The 13,528-nt window shown below is 58.2% G+C and overlaps 1 protein-coding gene across 1 annotated transcript; it reads right to left on the reverse strand.

Annotated features, from left to right (window-relative positions):
* Positions 1-4,408: 4,408 nt before the first annotated feature.
* On the reverse strand, positions 4,409-11,916 carry SUSD2 (sushi domain containing 2). The gene is made up of 15 exons (XM_037497114.1): positions 11,809-11,916; positions 10,140-10,344; positions 9,831-9,982; positions 9,188-9,355; positions 8,653-8,827; positions 8,341-8,542; positions 8,042-8,127; positions 7,689-7,957; positions 7,467-7,610; positions 7,158-7,310; positions 6,157-6,405; positions 5,766-6,038; positions 5,320-5,496; positions 5,117-5,219; positions 4,409-5,033 (listed from the first exon to the last, which is right to left on the reverse strand). Exons 1-15 carry the CDS (start codon positions 11,882-11,884, stop codon positions 5,009-5,011), a joined length of 2,457 nt encoding a protein of 818 aa, XP_037353011.1. The 5' UTR covers positions 11,885-11,916; the 3' UTR covers positions 4,409-5,008.
* Between the last annotated feature and the right edge of the window lie 1,612 nt (positions 11,917-13,528).

Here is a 13,528-nt window from a genome sequence, read left to right on the forward strand (position 1 = left end):
TTTAAAAGCTTTTTTTATTTAAAGCTTTTATTTATTAATGCATACAAGAGCTGGGGTACAGGCCAGAGATGAGGGGGCGGTGAGAGGATTCATCAGAGACAGAATGGGGAGCAGAACAGGCAGACTGACTGAAATTCACTGCTGAGGGGAGCAGTGGGCAAGCCAGGAGAGGTCTGCTGGGCCATGTGGGTAGCTCTCTGGCCAGGGGTCAAACTCGTGCTGCAGTGGCTGCATAGTGCTATGTCCCAACCCCTTGCACCACCAAGGAGATGCCTAAAGATTTTAAATTTTTTTAAAGATTTATTTATTTATGCTTACAAGAACTGGGGTACAGGCCAGAGTTGCCAGAAAAGGGGTATGAGAGGATTCGACAGAGACAGAGTGGGGAACAGAATGGTGAATCTACTGAAATACTCTGCTGAGGGGAGCAGTGGGCGAGACAGGAGAGGTCTGCTGCGCCATGTGGGTTGCACACTGGCTGGCCTGTCGTGCTGTAGTGGCTGGTGATAGCTTGATAAGCTCTGTCTTTAACCCCTGTGCCACCAGGGAGGCCCTTATCTGAACTTTTCCAAGCCTTGCACATAGCATTTATTTCCAACACTGATGAACAATGTGAGGTCATTCTCCACCTCTGCCTCGTGTACAGAGGAACTGACTGCTGCAATAAGTAGATCCCGAAATGGAATCCCAAAATCACAGAGAATTTAACCAGCAGCACTGGTTGAACAGATTGTCGTTCTCTCTCCCACATGTGGGGACCCAGGGCTGCTAGTGTCATCTTTGACTTGGAGAAAACCTAGGGAAAGCTTGGAGGGTGCCTGTGGACGGTACTGCAGCCAGGCCGGAGCTGCCTCTCACTCACAACTCGCTGACTGGATCTCAGTCATGTGAACACCCCATCTGCAAGGGAGGCTGGGAACACAGTCCTGTGAACGGGCCGTACAGGCATCTGGGCAGTGTGGACAGCACACACGTACCTACTCAACCCACTTCACTAATTGTTTTTAATTTATTCTTTTATTTTCTTACATCGTTGTTCACTTTTGTACATTATTTGATTTCCCCCCTCAGGTATAGTCCCTATAGCTCTCCCACCACCACAGCACACATGAACCATAGTTCCTTATGCTCCTCTCTCCCCTCTCTTGACCCTTCTCCTTCCCCCTTCCCTGCTGTAGGCCTCAGATCTATGGTTTGCCTGCTAGTTTTATTGTTTTCCTGATCCTTTGTTAGGTTTCCCTATATTTCCCTTATGGTTTTATCTTTTGAGGTTCTGCGGGGCTCCTCCAGGAAGCCCCCTGACCTCCACTCCCACTATGCGCTGCACTGGCTCCCCCTCCTCCTGGGGCAGTGTCCCTGGTGAGCAGCCCAGGCACGGGGCGGCCCAGGGCAGGCATACTACCACCCAGGCCAAGGGATGGACCCCACTCCCCACTGTGCCCACTGGCCCCTTGCCCCTACATCAGACACTCCGCACCGCGCCCTGCCCTTGGGAAGCATTAGTGGGAGGCTGGAGAGCAGCAGAGTTTTCTCCACCTTGGGCCTGCATAGTTTCAGCTGTTCAGCAACCCTTTTGAGACACAGGGCAAGCTAGGGTTATTAGGCAGTTTTAGGGACAGTGCCGGAGGGGACCTCTGAAGAATTTAGGGAGGCTTCAGAGATAAGGACAACCAAGGGAATGTAACCCATTCCACTGGGAAAAACAAACATCCCAGGACCATTGTTAACAAAATGGGAAAAACAAACATTCCAGGACCACGGACAATATCCAGGATGGTCCTGGTTTTCTTCAGGTGATAAAGTGTGGAGATGCTCTCCCGGAAGACTAGGCCATAAAGATAAAGATGTAACAAATGGGGAAAGACAAAGCTGTTAGATAAGGAATGTGAAGATCCCCCACTCAGTAGCAAATTAAGTGAGACAGCCGAGAACTGACCAATCACAGAGAGACTGGTGGAGCTTTAGAATAATCAGGGAAAGAAAGTTTATATTCCCCGAGACACGACTCCACTTTGGCTTCCTTGCCCCTCCCAGGCCTGGTTCCCTGGCCTGGGAGTCCCACTTTATTTCTGTTCTTTTTCTCCTCAATAAACTTTTTCTAAACAAACCTGCCTCTTCTCGCTTGCTTGCCTGAGCGTCTGCGAAGTTCCTGCTGCGGCTTCGTGAGACACCAACCCGTGGGGGTCTAGCGGCTGGGACTTAGTGCTGCCCCTGCAGCCTGGGATCCGTTCCTGGCTGGAGACTAGGCCTGACAATTCTGGTATCACTTTTGTGGTGCTAGGTGGCCCATCCCCCTCTGCCCCTCAGTCCAGGATACTGATGGGATCCCATGACTACTTCGGTCTGTTTATTTTTCAGTTCTCCCATCACCTCTGTTTCCAAGTCCCTGCACGGCTGGCCCAAAACCCATGACTGGGGCTCAAGGAGTAAGACAGAGGTCATTGGTCCATGCCATGATTCCTTGGGGCCACAATTTGGGGAGAACACCTCCCTGAGGTAGGGGCCTTTGCCTTTGGTGTCTCTAGGAAATCTATGCTGGGCTCTGGGACTTTCTGCACACACAGGCCCAGCAACACCTCTGATGCCCTAGGGGCCCCTGTCAGGTGCTGGGGCTTCCCAGCGGGACCTACCCCTGGCAGTGCCTTTTTGCCTTGGGCCAGGACCACAGACAATGCACCCTTTTTCCTGCCTGGGAGGGGAGGAGGCAGTTCTAGGCCCAGTTCCTGCAGAAGGCTGGAAAGTGAGGGAGACAGAGGGATGCAGCCTAACATGGTAGGGCGGTGCCTCAGCTGTGGCCCCACCCCTCCCCTCCACTGCTGTTGAGACCAAGCTTTATGCTTCCTCTGAATCTTTGCTATGACTGATCCTTTACCTGGAATGGCCTCTGACCAAATACATCTTAGAATTCTTTGAGGCTTTGAGGCTCTGTCACAGTTGTGAGGCTGCTCCTGCTTTCCCGGGCCCCTGTGCGTGCTCCCACATGCTTGGGCTGCCTTGCTAGCACACAGACTTCTCACCCGGTGAGTGCCTGACTTTCCTGGCTCAGTAAAGAGACACACAGGGACTCAGGGTGGGAGCCAACCCTGCCTTACTTCATCTGCAGAGAGGAAAGTACCTGCCCTGTGGTCAAGGGGCTGGCCCTCAGCCTACCCTGACTGAAACTGGGAGCCCAGAGAGATCACAGGAGGATGACAGGAGGCTGTGTTGGAGTGGTAGGAAACACCCCCTCCTCTAGAGGATTCGGGGAAACAACCCCCTACGGAGATCCCCAATCCCTCACAGCTTTGTTCTTTGGATGTGACTCTTGTGCATACTTGCCTCCTCCAGGAAGCCTTCAGACTGGACACCCCATCATCACCTTGATCCTTAGCTCTCTGCTAAGGACAAGGGGGTGAGTAGGCCTGAGTTCTGACCCAGCTGGACGTCCTGGGGTGAGTTGCGTAACTTCTTAGATTCTTGAGCTCCTGAGGCTGGGGAAGGCCCATAGCCTTCTCAGCTAGGGGGAGATTCAGAGGTGGGCTGTGCAAGAACTTTGACCCCACTCCACTAGAGTTCCTGCTGCAGGACGGGGCTGACCTCTCAAAGGTCTGGGTCCCAGGCAGCAGACACCTGTTTTGTTCCTACCCTCTGCTGCCCCTGTGTGGTCACTTAACAGCACTGCAGGCCACAGTTGGGCCTCCACTCACAGTTGGGCCCATTCACAGCTCTCCAACCCCTGCGCCCCCCATCTCCATTACCAACTCAGCCTGGATCCCTCTGCTCTGAGCCTTAGCACCCATCTGATTCAAAGGGTGCCAACCTCCAAGCGTGCCTTCCCCTTTGTCTTTGATTTTCAGTCTGAGATGTACAAAGCATCTCTGACCCCCCAAGGCCCCCATTCATTATTCTCACCACAAAAACCAGCTCCTAGCCATTATGATTCCACATATTCCTCCCCCCATGCCAGCTGCCTGGCCTTGAAGGAAGGGCGTGGCCTCAGGTGGGCAGTATTGGCATGGGGCCTGAGTACCTAGTTTCCAGACTCCCCTGGTTAAAGGGCCCAGGGACCTGGAATTAGAGCCCCTGTCAGAGGACTTGGCCATGGCACTAAAAGTGACTGGTTTTGGGGCAGTGCCAGGGCAGGGTGGGTGTCCAGGGTCAGGCCTGGCCAGCTAGCTTCAGGGTGAAGGGGCAGGCACCTGTGTGAAGGTGTGTAAGGGGAGGGCAGGTGTCTTGTCTCCTGGACACCCAGTATGACCCCCCATGGTTGAACCCTCCTTCTCACCACCTCCCAGGTGATCAGTTACCCCATCCCACTTTACAGATGGACAGAGTCTGGGGAAGGGTCTGTTTCAAATGATTTGGCAATGGGTGAATGAATCAGAACCAGGTGACTTTGGATCCTACAGGGCAACCGTGGAACTCTCCAGAATTGAGATCCAGCATGAACACCAGGACATCGGAACAGTGACACCACAAGCTTGTTTTCTCTTTGTATTAGCAGGGAGGGGTTTCAAATTACTTTCCAGAAGGCCTAGAAGTACAAACCTAGAACTCAAAGGGAGACCTCACTTGCAGGTCCCCAGGTCTCTCCGTACCTGTTGGGGCCTTGCAGTCTCAGGCCTGACCAGGAATCAGTCCTAGGCTCCCTTATTGGCAACCAGGTCTCAGCATATCAGGGATCAGGGCCCAGGGATCTGAGGTATTGGCATTTGAGTACAGGGAGGATCAGGCTCTGAAATTCAAGGGTATGGAGTGTTGGGTATGGGAATTGGAGCCTTGAATATTTGGGGAGCAGAGCGCTGAGTGCTGGCCTCAGGAACTGCACACTCAGATCTTGGGGTCCAGGTGACATGGCAGAGCTGGGCACTGGCCATGGGTCCCTAGGCATTAAAGGCTCAGAGAGCAGGCATCCAGATCCCACAGATGTGGTGCTAGGGATCTGGGGATCCAAGTATGGGGTGCACATTCTGAGGAGTGTAGGTCTTTTTCCTGGGAGGCTGGTTGTTGGCCTCCTGCCCCCAGGTCCTCAGGGCTGTGAGCTCCAGCGGCCCCTGCAACAGAGACAAGGTCTTGAGCAGGTGCGATGGATGGTGCATGGGCCCCAGACCATTGGTGTGGGGCGGTAGGGTCTCACCTGAGGCCCTTCCTGTGTCTCAGCAGCATGTAGAGGAGCACGGCCACTCCCACCACGGCCAGTCCTCCAAAGATGATACTCAGCAGCACCGTGTAGCTCCGGCCTTGGGAGAGAGGGCATAGAGGATGGGAACATTCAGCAGTGTGGAGGGCAGGCATGCCAAGGGTGTGTGAGTGGGTGTCAGGTAGGCAGGGTGTCCTCACCTGGTTCGCAAGTCGGGGTGGGCCTGGACCAGGTGCCATCACTCTGGCAGGTGCTGGCATTCACCCCAACAAGGCTGTAGCCACTGTCACAGTTGAAGTGGATGGTGGAGCCTACTAGATACCTGATGCCCTCCTTGTGCCCATTGTGGGGTGGGGCCAGCCAGCCACAGGAAACCACTGGAGCAGAGGCAGGGAGCAGACCACAGGCCTGAGTCTCTGGCTGCCACCTCACTGCCCAGGCCCAAGAGCCCTTGCCCATGCAAGGTTCCCCCCTTCACCCACTTTCCCCCTTCCCACCTGGGATGACCCCCAAGTCACCCTGAGCCCCCAGGCCCCGGCCTTATCCTGGGGTGCCGTCCTATTCTGGGCCCGTCCCTGTACCCGCAGTTTGGTCAGCTCCGCCTCCAGCAGCACAAGGTCCCCCCCTTCCTCCCTGCCACCCTCACCTGGCTGCAGGCTCTGCACAAGCCACTGGTGCGACTGATGGGCCATCCGTGTGGCGTTGCCCATGTCCAGGCTCCTGGTGGCCACCACATCAAAGCTGCAGAAGTAGTCGCCCCCACACAATTTGGCCACCTCAGTTCCCTGGTCTGGGTTGAGGGATATGTCCTCCGGGAAGAGGGGCTTGAAGGTGGGATCGTGCTTGGGTCCATGGAGGAACGCGTGGACCAGGTCCACGGAGTCGTAGGTGAGCAGAGATGAGCTGTTCTTCACAGCCCCTGGGGAGGCACACGGCAGGCCTGAGCTAGGGTCACGGCAGGCCAGGAGCCTAGGGTCTCCCGCCCCCACTCCACCGTGACCCTGCCCCCACCGTGCTCCCAGCCCCCGAGCACTCACAGCGAGCCCCAAACTCGAATAGCTCTTGGGAACTGGCGTTGGGAGACAAGACCTCCCCATTGGGCAGGGTGAAGTCATCTTTGGGGTCACCATTGAGCGTTCCCAGCAGGCCTCGTGTGTTGTTAAGGAAATTCTCAGGCAGCAGGACAGACACACTCAGGAACTGACCCCGGATGTTGACCTCCAGACCAGCCCCCGATGACAGCATGACCGATACTTTGTCTCCAGAAGCCACTGACAGGAACATGCCTTGGTGCAGGTGGAGGAGGTGGTCAGGTGTGTCCCCGGTGGGCACCAGGCCCAGACCCCACAGTCTCTGGACAGGTGGGCCAGCGCCCCTGGACTTTGGAGGAAGGGAGTGTCCCCAGGACAATGCTGCTGTCTGCTACTCTACTCCTGGAGCCCACACCAATGCTGGGACCCTCAGCTGGATGCTCCAGATGCCGGAGGGCCACCCCACATACCGGAGGCACTCATGGGAGTCACCTATCAGGCCTCAACCCCCAGTGGGAGGCACAGCCAGCCATGCCTGCTTCTGTCCTTCCAGGGGTCCCGGCACCCTCAGCAGCAATAGGCCCATACCAGGCCCCCACCCACCCCCACTGGATAATTCATTCTTTAGTTCTGGAGACAGCGCCAGCGCCAGCTCCCTAGCCTTCAGGGCCGCCCGGCAGCACTAGCATTCTAGTTCCAGACTCTTCCATCCTTTCTGTACTCTGACCAGGTGCCCCAGTGAAGAATTCTACAAAGGTGTGATAACAGACTGGGCTCCCCAGGCTCCACCCTACTACCTGACACCTGGAACCACTCCTGCCAGAGGCTGGAGACACGTGTATAGTGCTGGACCTCCGCGGTGGGGAACATAGCAGAGGCTTATTGTTACCCCACAGTGAGCCCCGGGAAGCCCCCATCTGGACCCTGCACATCCTGTCACAGGGCTGGTGAGAGGTGGGAGTAGGATTGAGGGCGGCCCTCCCACCTGGTGCAGCCACCCCACTCACCCCGCAGGTCCATCCAGCTCTGCTCGGTGAAGCTGAGCACCTGCTGGTTCAGCAGCACCTGCAGTACACTGGCAGCCAGCCGGACCTCCACCACGTCGGAGTCCCCCTCCTGGACCGCCACGGCCGTCAGCCCTGTGCCTCTGATCATTGAACCTGGGGTGGTGGGTACAGAACAGGACTGGAGTAATCCATTCTTTAGTTTCTGAGGCAGCTCTAGCTCCCTAGCCCTCCGGGCTGCCTGGCACTCAATTCCCACTTCCCACCTGGGATGATCCCAAGTCACCCTGAGCCCCCAGGCCCCGGCCTTACCCTGGGGTGCCGTCCTATTCTGGGCCCGTCCCTGCACCCGCAGGTTGGTCAGCTCCGCCTCCAGCAGCACATACTCTCCCTGCCCATTGAACGTGAAGTTGGCCCCATCGAAGGTAATGATATGTGGATCCCCAAACACGGAAGCTGAGGAGAGCAGAGGGTCAGGTGAGCCGTCCCGCCTGGCCTGGCCTGGCCTGGCCCCCGCACCCCTGCGGCACTCACCCACACGAGGGGGCCGGTAGGTGCGGCAGTCGCTGGAGGGCCGCCGCTGCATGTAGCGGTGGCACTCGGGTGCCCAGAGGCAGCAGTAGTAGAAGCTGATGACATCGTAGAGCCAGTGGGAGAGGCCGGGCACCCTGGGCGGTACGCGGAATGGGGGTGCTCCCCAGTCGTGGCCTCGGTCTGGGGTGCTGCCGCCGGTCGAGTCGGCTGTCAGGAGTTGTGTGCCATCTTTCGTGTAGCAGCACTGCTGTCCCGAGCCATACTTGCGACTGGGGGTGCAGACAGGTCAGGGCTGCCATAGCAAGCCTGCCACAAGCCCCCACCCTGCGCTCCACCACTATCTGGGGGCTCACCTGGCTTGCACGGAGCGCACACAGTGGACGGCCCCAGGGTGGTAGGTGCACACGCTGCCTTGTTCGATGTCGCAGCCATAATCTGTCTGCAGAGTAGCCCACTGCTGTCACCCTCCCAGGGTCCTGCATCACCTCCCCGGGAGACCCCTTAGGCACCCTCACCCCTCAGCCCCGCCACTTCTCTCTCTGCCCCTCTCTCATGGCTGTCCTGGGTGGGCTTGGCTGTGCGTGTGATGGGGAAATCAGCCCCTCGCCCTATGCCTTCGCCCCATCCTGGGCAGACTGGGGTGGAGGCTCACATGAAAGCGGCCAGAGTCGGCCCGAGCCTGGGTCAGCGTGCAGGGACAGTCAGGCAGCTCTTTCAGGAAGTTGGGCAACTGGTCCTCCAGCTCCTCCCAGGCCAGGCACTGAGCCCTGGCCCAGGCCACAGAGTCCTTCCGGAAGTCTTCGCTCAGGTGCCAGGCCAGTGCGTGCTCGTTGCTCCAGAGTGAGTGCACATCCCTGCAGGGGGCACGAGAGCACACTGAGATGGACCCACACCCCAGCCCCTGGCTCCCCGCCAAGTGTGGCTGCCCCACTGGGACGAGCCTCGCAGCCTCTGCAGCCCTTACTTCTCTCCTGCGTAGTGTCTGCTGCTGATGATACGAAGCGCACCCACTTTCCATTTCTGGTAGATTTGAGGCGCAGGTGTTGGAAGGAAGGTAAAGGTGCCAGAGTTGGGGATTTTCAAGGCCAGGGTGTACAGGTACGACCAGTGTGCTGTCCACTCATCTGAGTATGGCTTCCCTGAGGGAGAGAAGGCTATGGTCAGCCCTGGGGCACTTCTGAGGACCCCTGGGGTAGGGATGGGCTGGGCAACAATCTTCTGTGCTTAGAGCAGCTGGATGGATGGACAGATGGTCGCCAGAGATGCTCCTGCCCTGCTGCTCCAGCTGCTCCTGCAAGGACCCACTCGAGTGGGCACCCGTCCACCCCCACGTGCCCCTTAGCCTGCGCCTCCCATGCTTGCAAATCCTCACCTGGGATTTCCTCCCACCTGGAACTCCCATTCTCGCATCTCTGCAAGCTCAATGCTCCTGACAGCCCCCCAAGCCCCAACACATGTGGTGGAGTTCCTCAGTCTATCTAGGCCCCAGTCGACCTCACCTTTCTCCTCATAGCCCCACAGTTCGATGGTCACGTCCTGCGTGGGCAGGGCCTGGGTGCTCCAGTTCAGGGTGAGTCTCCCCATGTTACCCGCGGTGCCGTAGTACTGCCAGTGAGTCTCATTCACCAGCTGGCTCTTCTCTGTCTGGGACACTTTGCTGGGGTGCACTGGGTAGGCAAAGGTGAGGAGTGGATGAGGGTCTGGGGCCCAGTGAGGAAGTCCAGGGAATCTGAGAGTTGTGGGGGCCTCCCAAGGACAGAGCCTGGCAAGGGAGCCATGGCCCATTGAGACCTGCAGGAAAGGGGCAGGAAAGGGCAGAGCCCCTACCCTCTATTGCCCAGGCTTTTGGTCTCTGCTTGGATTCTCCCACCCCCTGGCCTGGCTGGCCCATCCTGCTGGGGGAGTATACTGCCCACTCCCTCTGGGCTGGGGCTCCTGTCTGGATGGCAGGGGATGAGGAAAGGAGTCGTGGAACTGTGCCTCTGTGGTCCCTCCCGAGGACTGGTTCAGCCAGAGAGGCAGGGCACAGTGTAGGAGGACCAGGTGTGACTACATGGGCACTGGGGAAAGTCCCTGTGGGGGCCCAGGACCTGGGGAGTGTGGGGCGGTGCCCATGGCTTGAACCCGAGAGGTATAGCTCACCAGCCAGCCAGGTGCCTGAGCGTGGGAAGGAGATGCCATTGTCCATGGAGACTGTGAAGGGGATGCGGCCAGTCTCGTAGAGCAAGGGTGACACACAGTGCACACGTCCCTGGGTGTCTACGTGACCAAGGGTCTCGATGCTCTCATTAAACCTGCAGGGGGGCTGTGTCAGCAGAGTCTAGGCCAGGGTGGGCCGAAAACACTCGGGCACCTGGGCTCCTGACCTCCCAGGGGACCCGTGCAGCCAGCCAGCAGTCTGGGCCTCAGCGTTTGCAGAGCCCTGGCCACGCAGTCCCTCAGGCCTCCCACCTGCAGATCACGCCTGTGGTGGTGCTGCTCCAGTGGAGGTGCTGCACTACGAAATCCTTGCCTCCCATCAGGGAGCCTGAGTAGGGCAGGACCTTTAGACAGAAGAACAGGAAGTCGGAGCAGCAGGTCTGCAGGCCCTCGCAGGTTGGATGGCAGGAACATAGCCCACTCTGCTCCCCACAGCGTTGGGAGCAGCTCCCCGAACCTGGAAGAGAGGCCCCTGAGCGCCGGCCCCTGAGAGTGCCAGATTGGGTGCCCCACGTGCAGGACCCCAAGTTTACTTTCCACGAGACCATTAGAGAGAAGCAGTCCCTGGAGACCACACTGGCCACATGTGACCCGTCCTTGGGCATAGGAAACCCAGAGGCCCATGGGGTGGGGAGTCTTTACATAGATGATTTAGCACTTGGCCTCAATGACTGGCCGAAATGACCTGAGCTGAGGAGGAAATGCCCCCAGATAAATCACTTTGCAGCCTCGGGAGCCCCCAGGCTATGATTGACCCTCAGCCACCAAGTTGTGTGGTTGTTCGCAGATGGCCACATGGGCCAGGAACCTGTCTCCATTCCCTTGAATGGGCCTGCAGCCTGACAGGGAATGGTGCCTGGGCTGAGCTGGCCTGTCTCCCTCTGCTGGGCAACCGTTAAGTGGATGGTAGTCCTACCCTGAGGGGGAGGGGAAGAAAATGTCCATCCCATCCCCTTAGGGAAGTGGAAGAACATTTCTAGCAGAAGGCCCAGTGGGGCCAGGATGGGGGAGAGTGGTTTGGAGGGGGCTGTGTACACTAGGACCCAGCCTTTCCCACCGTGGGGGCCTATGGTGGGGCTATGTTCTCGTGGGATCTGTTCTGCCGGGACTGGTGTGGCGGGGGGGTTGAAGGTGGAGACGGGTGAGACGCAGGCCCTGAGGTTGGAACTACATGTCCCACCTAGCTCTTCTCTGCCACTTTCAACCGGGGCCAGTCAGGAACCAGACCTGGCCTGAATCGCTTACTTCACTCAGGAGGGCATCTGGCACTTGGAAGCTTCAATAAATATTTGTTGCTAAGACAGTGATTGTTCAAGGGGCTGGGGGAGGAGCTGAGTGATGCCAGTAAGTGAGATCAGTGGCGGGAGGGTAGTAGTACTTGTCCCTGAGATGGGCAATAGAGGCCCAGTACGGAGGGGGGTCCTGGCTGGGTGGGGAGGACTTGGGGGGTGGTTTGCAATGAGGAGGGGTCTGGGAACAGCCAGCTCAGCCCAGCCCAGCCTAGGGCTGGGGTCCTGGCTCTGTAGTGTGGGACATCCCTTGAGCTTCTTGGTTTCAGTTCTGCTTGATGAGGACCACAATCCTGCCTCTGGTCGGGCAGGGGGCCCAGTGGGGCTGGAGGACTCCTCTATGGCGAGCAGCTGTCAGGGCTCCGGGTGGAGGCCAGGGCTTTTCAGAGCCAGCCACCCTCTGGACCACCGCCCTCCCAGGCAGCTGCTACCTCCCTGCTCCCAGGGAGTTTTGGATGGACACAGCCCAGACCCCTCATCCCACCAGTAAACTCTGGACTTAGGCCCCCCCTGGAATTCTTCCCACTGCCCCCAATACAGTCATGGACAGAGGCTGAGCCAAGAGGTGTCCACCCCCTTCTCTGCTATAGCAGGCAGATGGACAGGACTGAAGCTGCAGTGTGGGGGCATACCTGATGCTGGCTGGGGGCCTGGGCCAGGGGCTGATGCCAGAAGTAGCAGGGCCCAGGACAGGAGGGGCAGCTTCATTGTTCAATCTCTGCAGCCGGCACAGCAGGGACTGGGAGGCTGTGATCTGGCTCCCTCCTTACATCCTGGCCCCGCCCCTGCCGGATCCTCCTAGTGGCTGCCCCGCCCTCCCAGTTTGACCCGGTCCCCTCTCAAAGTCCACAGGTACGCTGGGGCTGACCTGCCCTGTTAGCACATTCCAGGCCTAACAGGCCCAGGACAAGAGGGAGGGGGCCAGAGATCCCAGTTGCGATCCCCCAGGCAGCCAGGGTGGGGCTCCCTTAGGAGATACGATGCTGTAGGGTAAGGTATAGGTGGGGTTGTTTTCATACCAGGATTCCAATCCCTGGGCCTCCAGCCCTCTCCCCAGTCTCCATGTGTGTGTGTGTGTGTGTGTGTTGGGGGGGGGGGGGATAGGTATTCCCAGTTTCTCCCCACAGCCTGGTGGGGAAAGGGAGCAAATTATTTCCTGCAGGAACCCCCGGCCTGTGTGTGGGTGCTGGAGCACTCTGTGCTGTTGCAGGAACCCGGCCCCAGCCACCTGGGTGTCTCCCCGGTAGCAGCTTCTCAGAGTTTTCAAAAGTAACATTCCCCTGCTTCACAGGAGCTGGAGCTGAGTGTAAGCTACATCTCAGCCTGTGGCCCTGGCCAGCACCTGTCCCCTGGGCACCAGCCTCTCTACCCTGGTGGGCAAGGTTGGCTCTCACAGGTGTCAAGGGAGACTAGTTTGGGGGTGTTGGGAACCACACAGTGGCTGGATGCTCTGGACAACTCTGGACGAAGGTGCACAGTATGTGGCACTGAGTCTGGTGCTAAGACTCATCCCAGGGGCAAGGGTGCTCCCTATAGCACTCATTAAGGAAAGAGAATGGTTGAAATGCTGCTGGATGTGTTCAAGCGTGTTGTGGGCCCACTGGGAGCATTCCTTCCACAACAGAAGGGGCTCTGGTGGGGTGGGGGGCGCTGCAGAACTAGAGGAGGCCAGGTTGCCACTTCTTTCTAGCCTGGTGCTCTAGCTGTTTGCATTAGGGGAGGATGAGAGTGTGTGCAGTGCGGTGGGGCGGGAGGGTGGGGGGTGACTCTATACTCCAGGCCCTGCGGTGGAGGGGTGGGGGGCAGCTGGTCACCCAGCCCTGCGACCACCTGTAGGCTTACTTGATATTCTGTTGCCACCTTTCAAAAAGTCTTAGACTTAGATTTTGAATAGGGCCCTGTATTTCTTTCTTGCAGTGAGTCCACAACTTATGTGACTGGCACTGTCAGAGGGTGAGGAGTGTGGCGGGAGGCCCAGGCCCAACCTTTCCTTTCCCAGCACACACTTCCTGGCACAGATATCCAGCCCCAGGGTCCCAGGCAGCAATTCAGCAAGGCCCGGATGCTTCCTGCCCCCCTCTACCTCCCTCTACCCACATCCCAGTGGGATTCACACTCGAATTTCTGCATTCTTAGGGGAACAATCCCACCAACCCCCCACCACCCATGTTTAGTCTTAGGCCTGGTCAGTCTCAGCTGGGTCTCCCAGCTTGACTCCGGGCTGTGCCCACCTCTCACCCCACTGACCCCCATCCTAACCTGCTTCCTGGGATGCCTGAGGGCAGGGCCCTGATCTGTGGGACGAGTCCCAGACACACCTGACAGCAATCCACTGGGTAGGCCTGAGCCCCA

Source organism: Talpa occidentalis, unplaced genomic scaffold (genome assembly GCF_014898055.3).
Source record: "Talpa occidentalis isolate TD23 unplaced genomic scaffold, MPIMG_talOcc4v2.1 talOcc4.8, whole genome shotgun sequence".
Classification (NCBI taxonomy): Eukaryota; Metazoa; Chordata; class Mammalia; order Eulipotyphla; family Talpidae; genus Talpa; species Talpa occidentalis.

What these genes read in the sequence shown, in the direction of transcription:
- SUSD2 (XM_037497114.1), bottom strand. Translation starts at nt 11,884, where the DNA reads ATGAAGCTGCCCCTCCTGTCCTGGGCCCTGCTACTTCTGGCATCAGCC. An exon ending in GTGCGCTCCGTGCAAGCCAG is followed by an intron (nt 7,958 to 8,041) that starts GTGAGCCCCCAG and finishes CTGCACCCCCAG; the next exon opens with TCGCAAGTATGGCTCGGGAC. An exon ending in TGTGCAGAGCCTGCAGCCAG is followed by an intron (nt 5,497 to 5,765) that starts GTGAGGGTGGCA and finishes CCTCTGCTCCAG; the next exon opens with TGGTTTCCTGTGGCTGGCTG.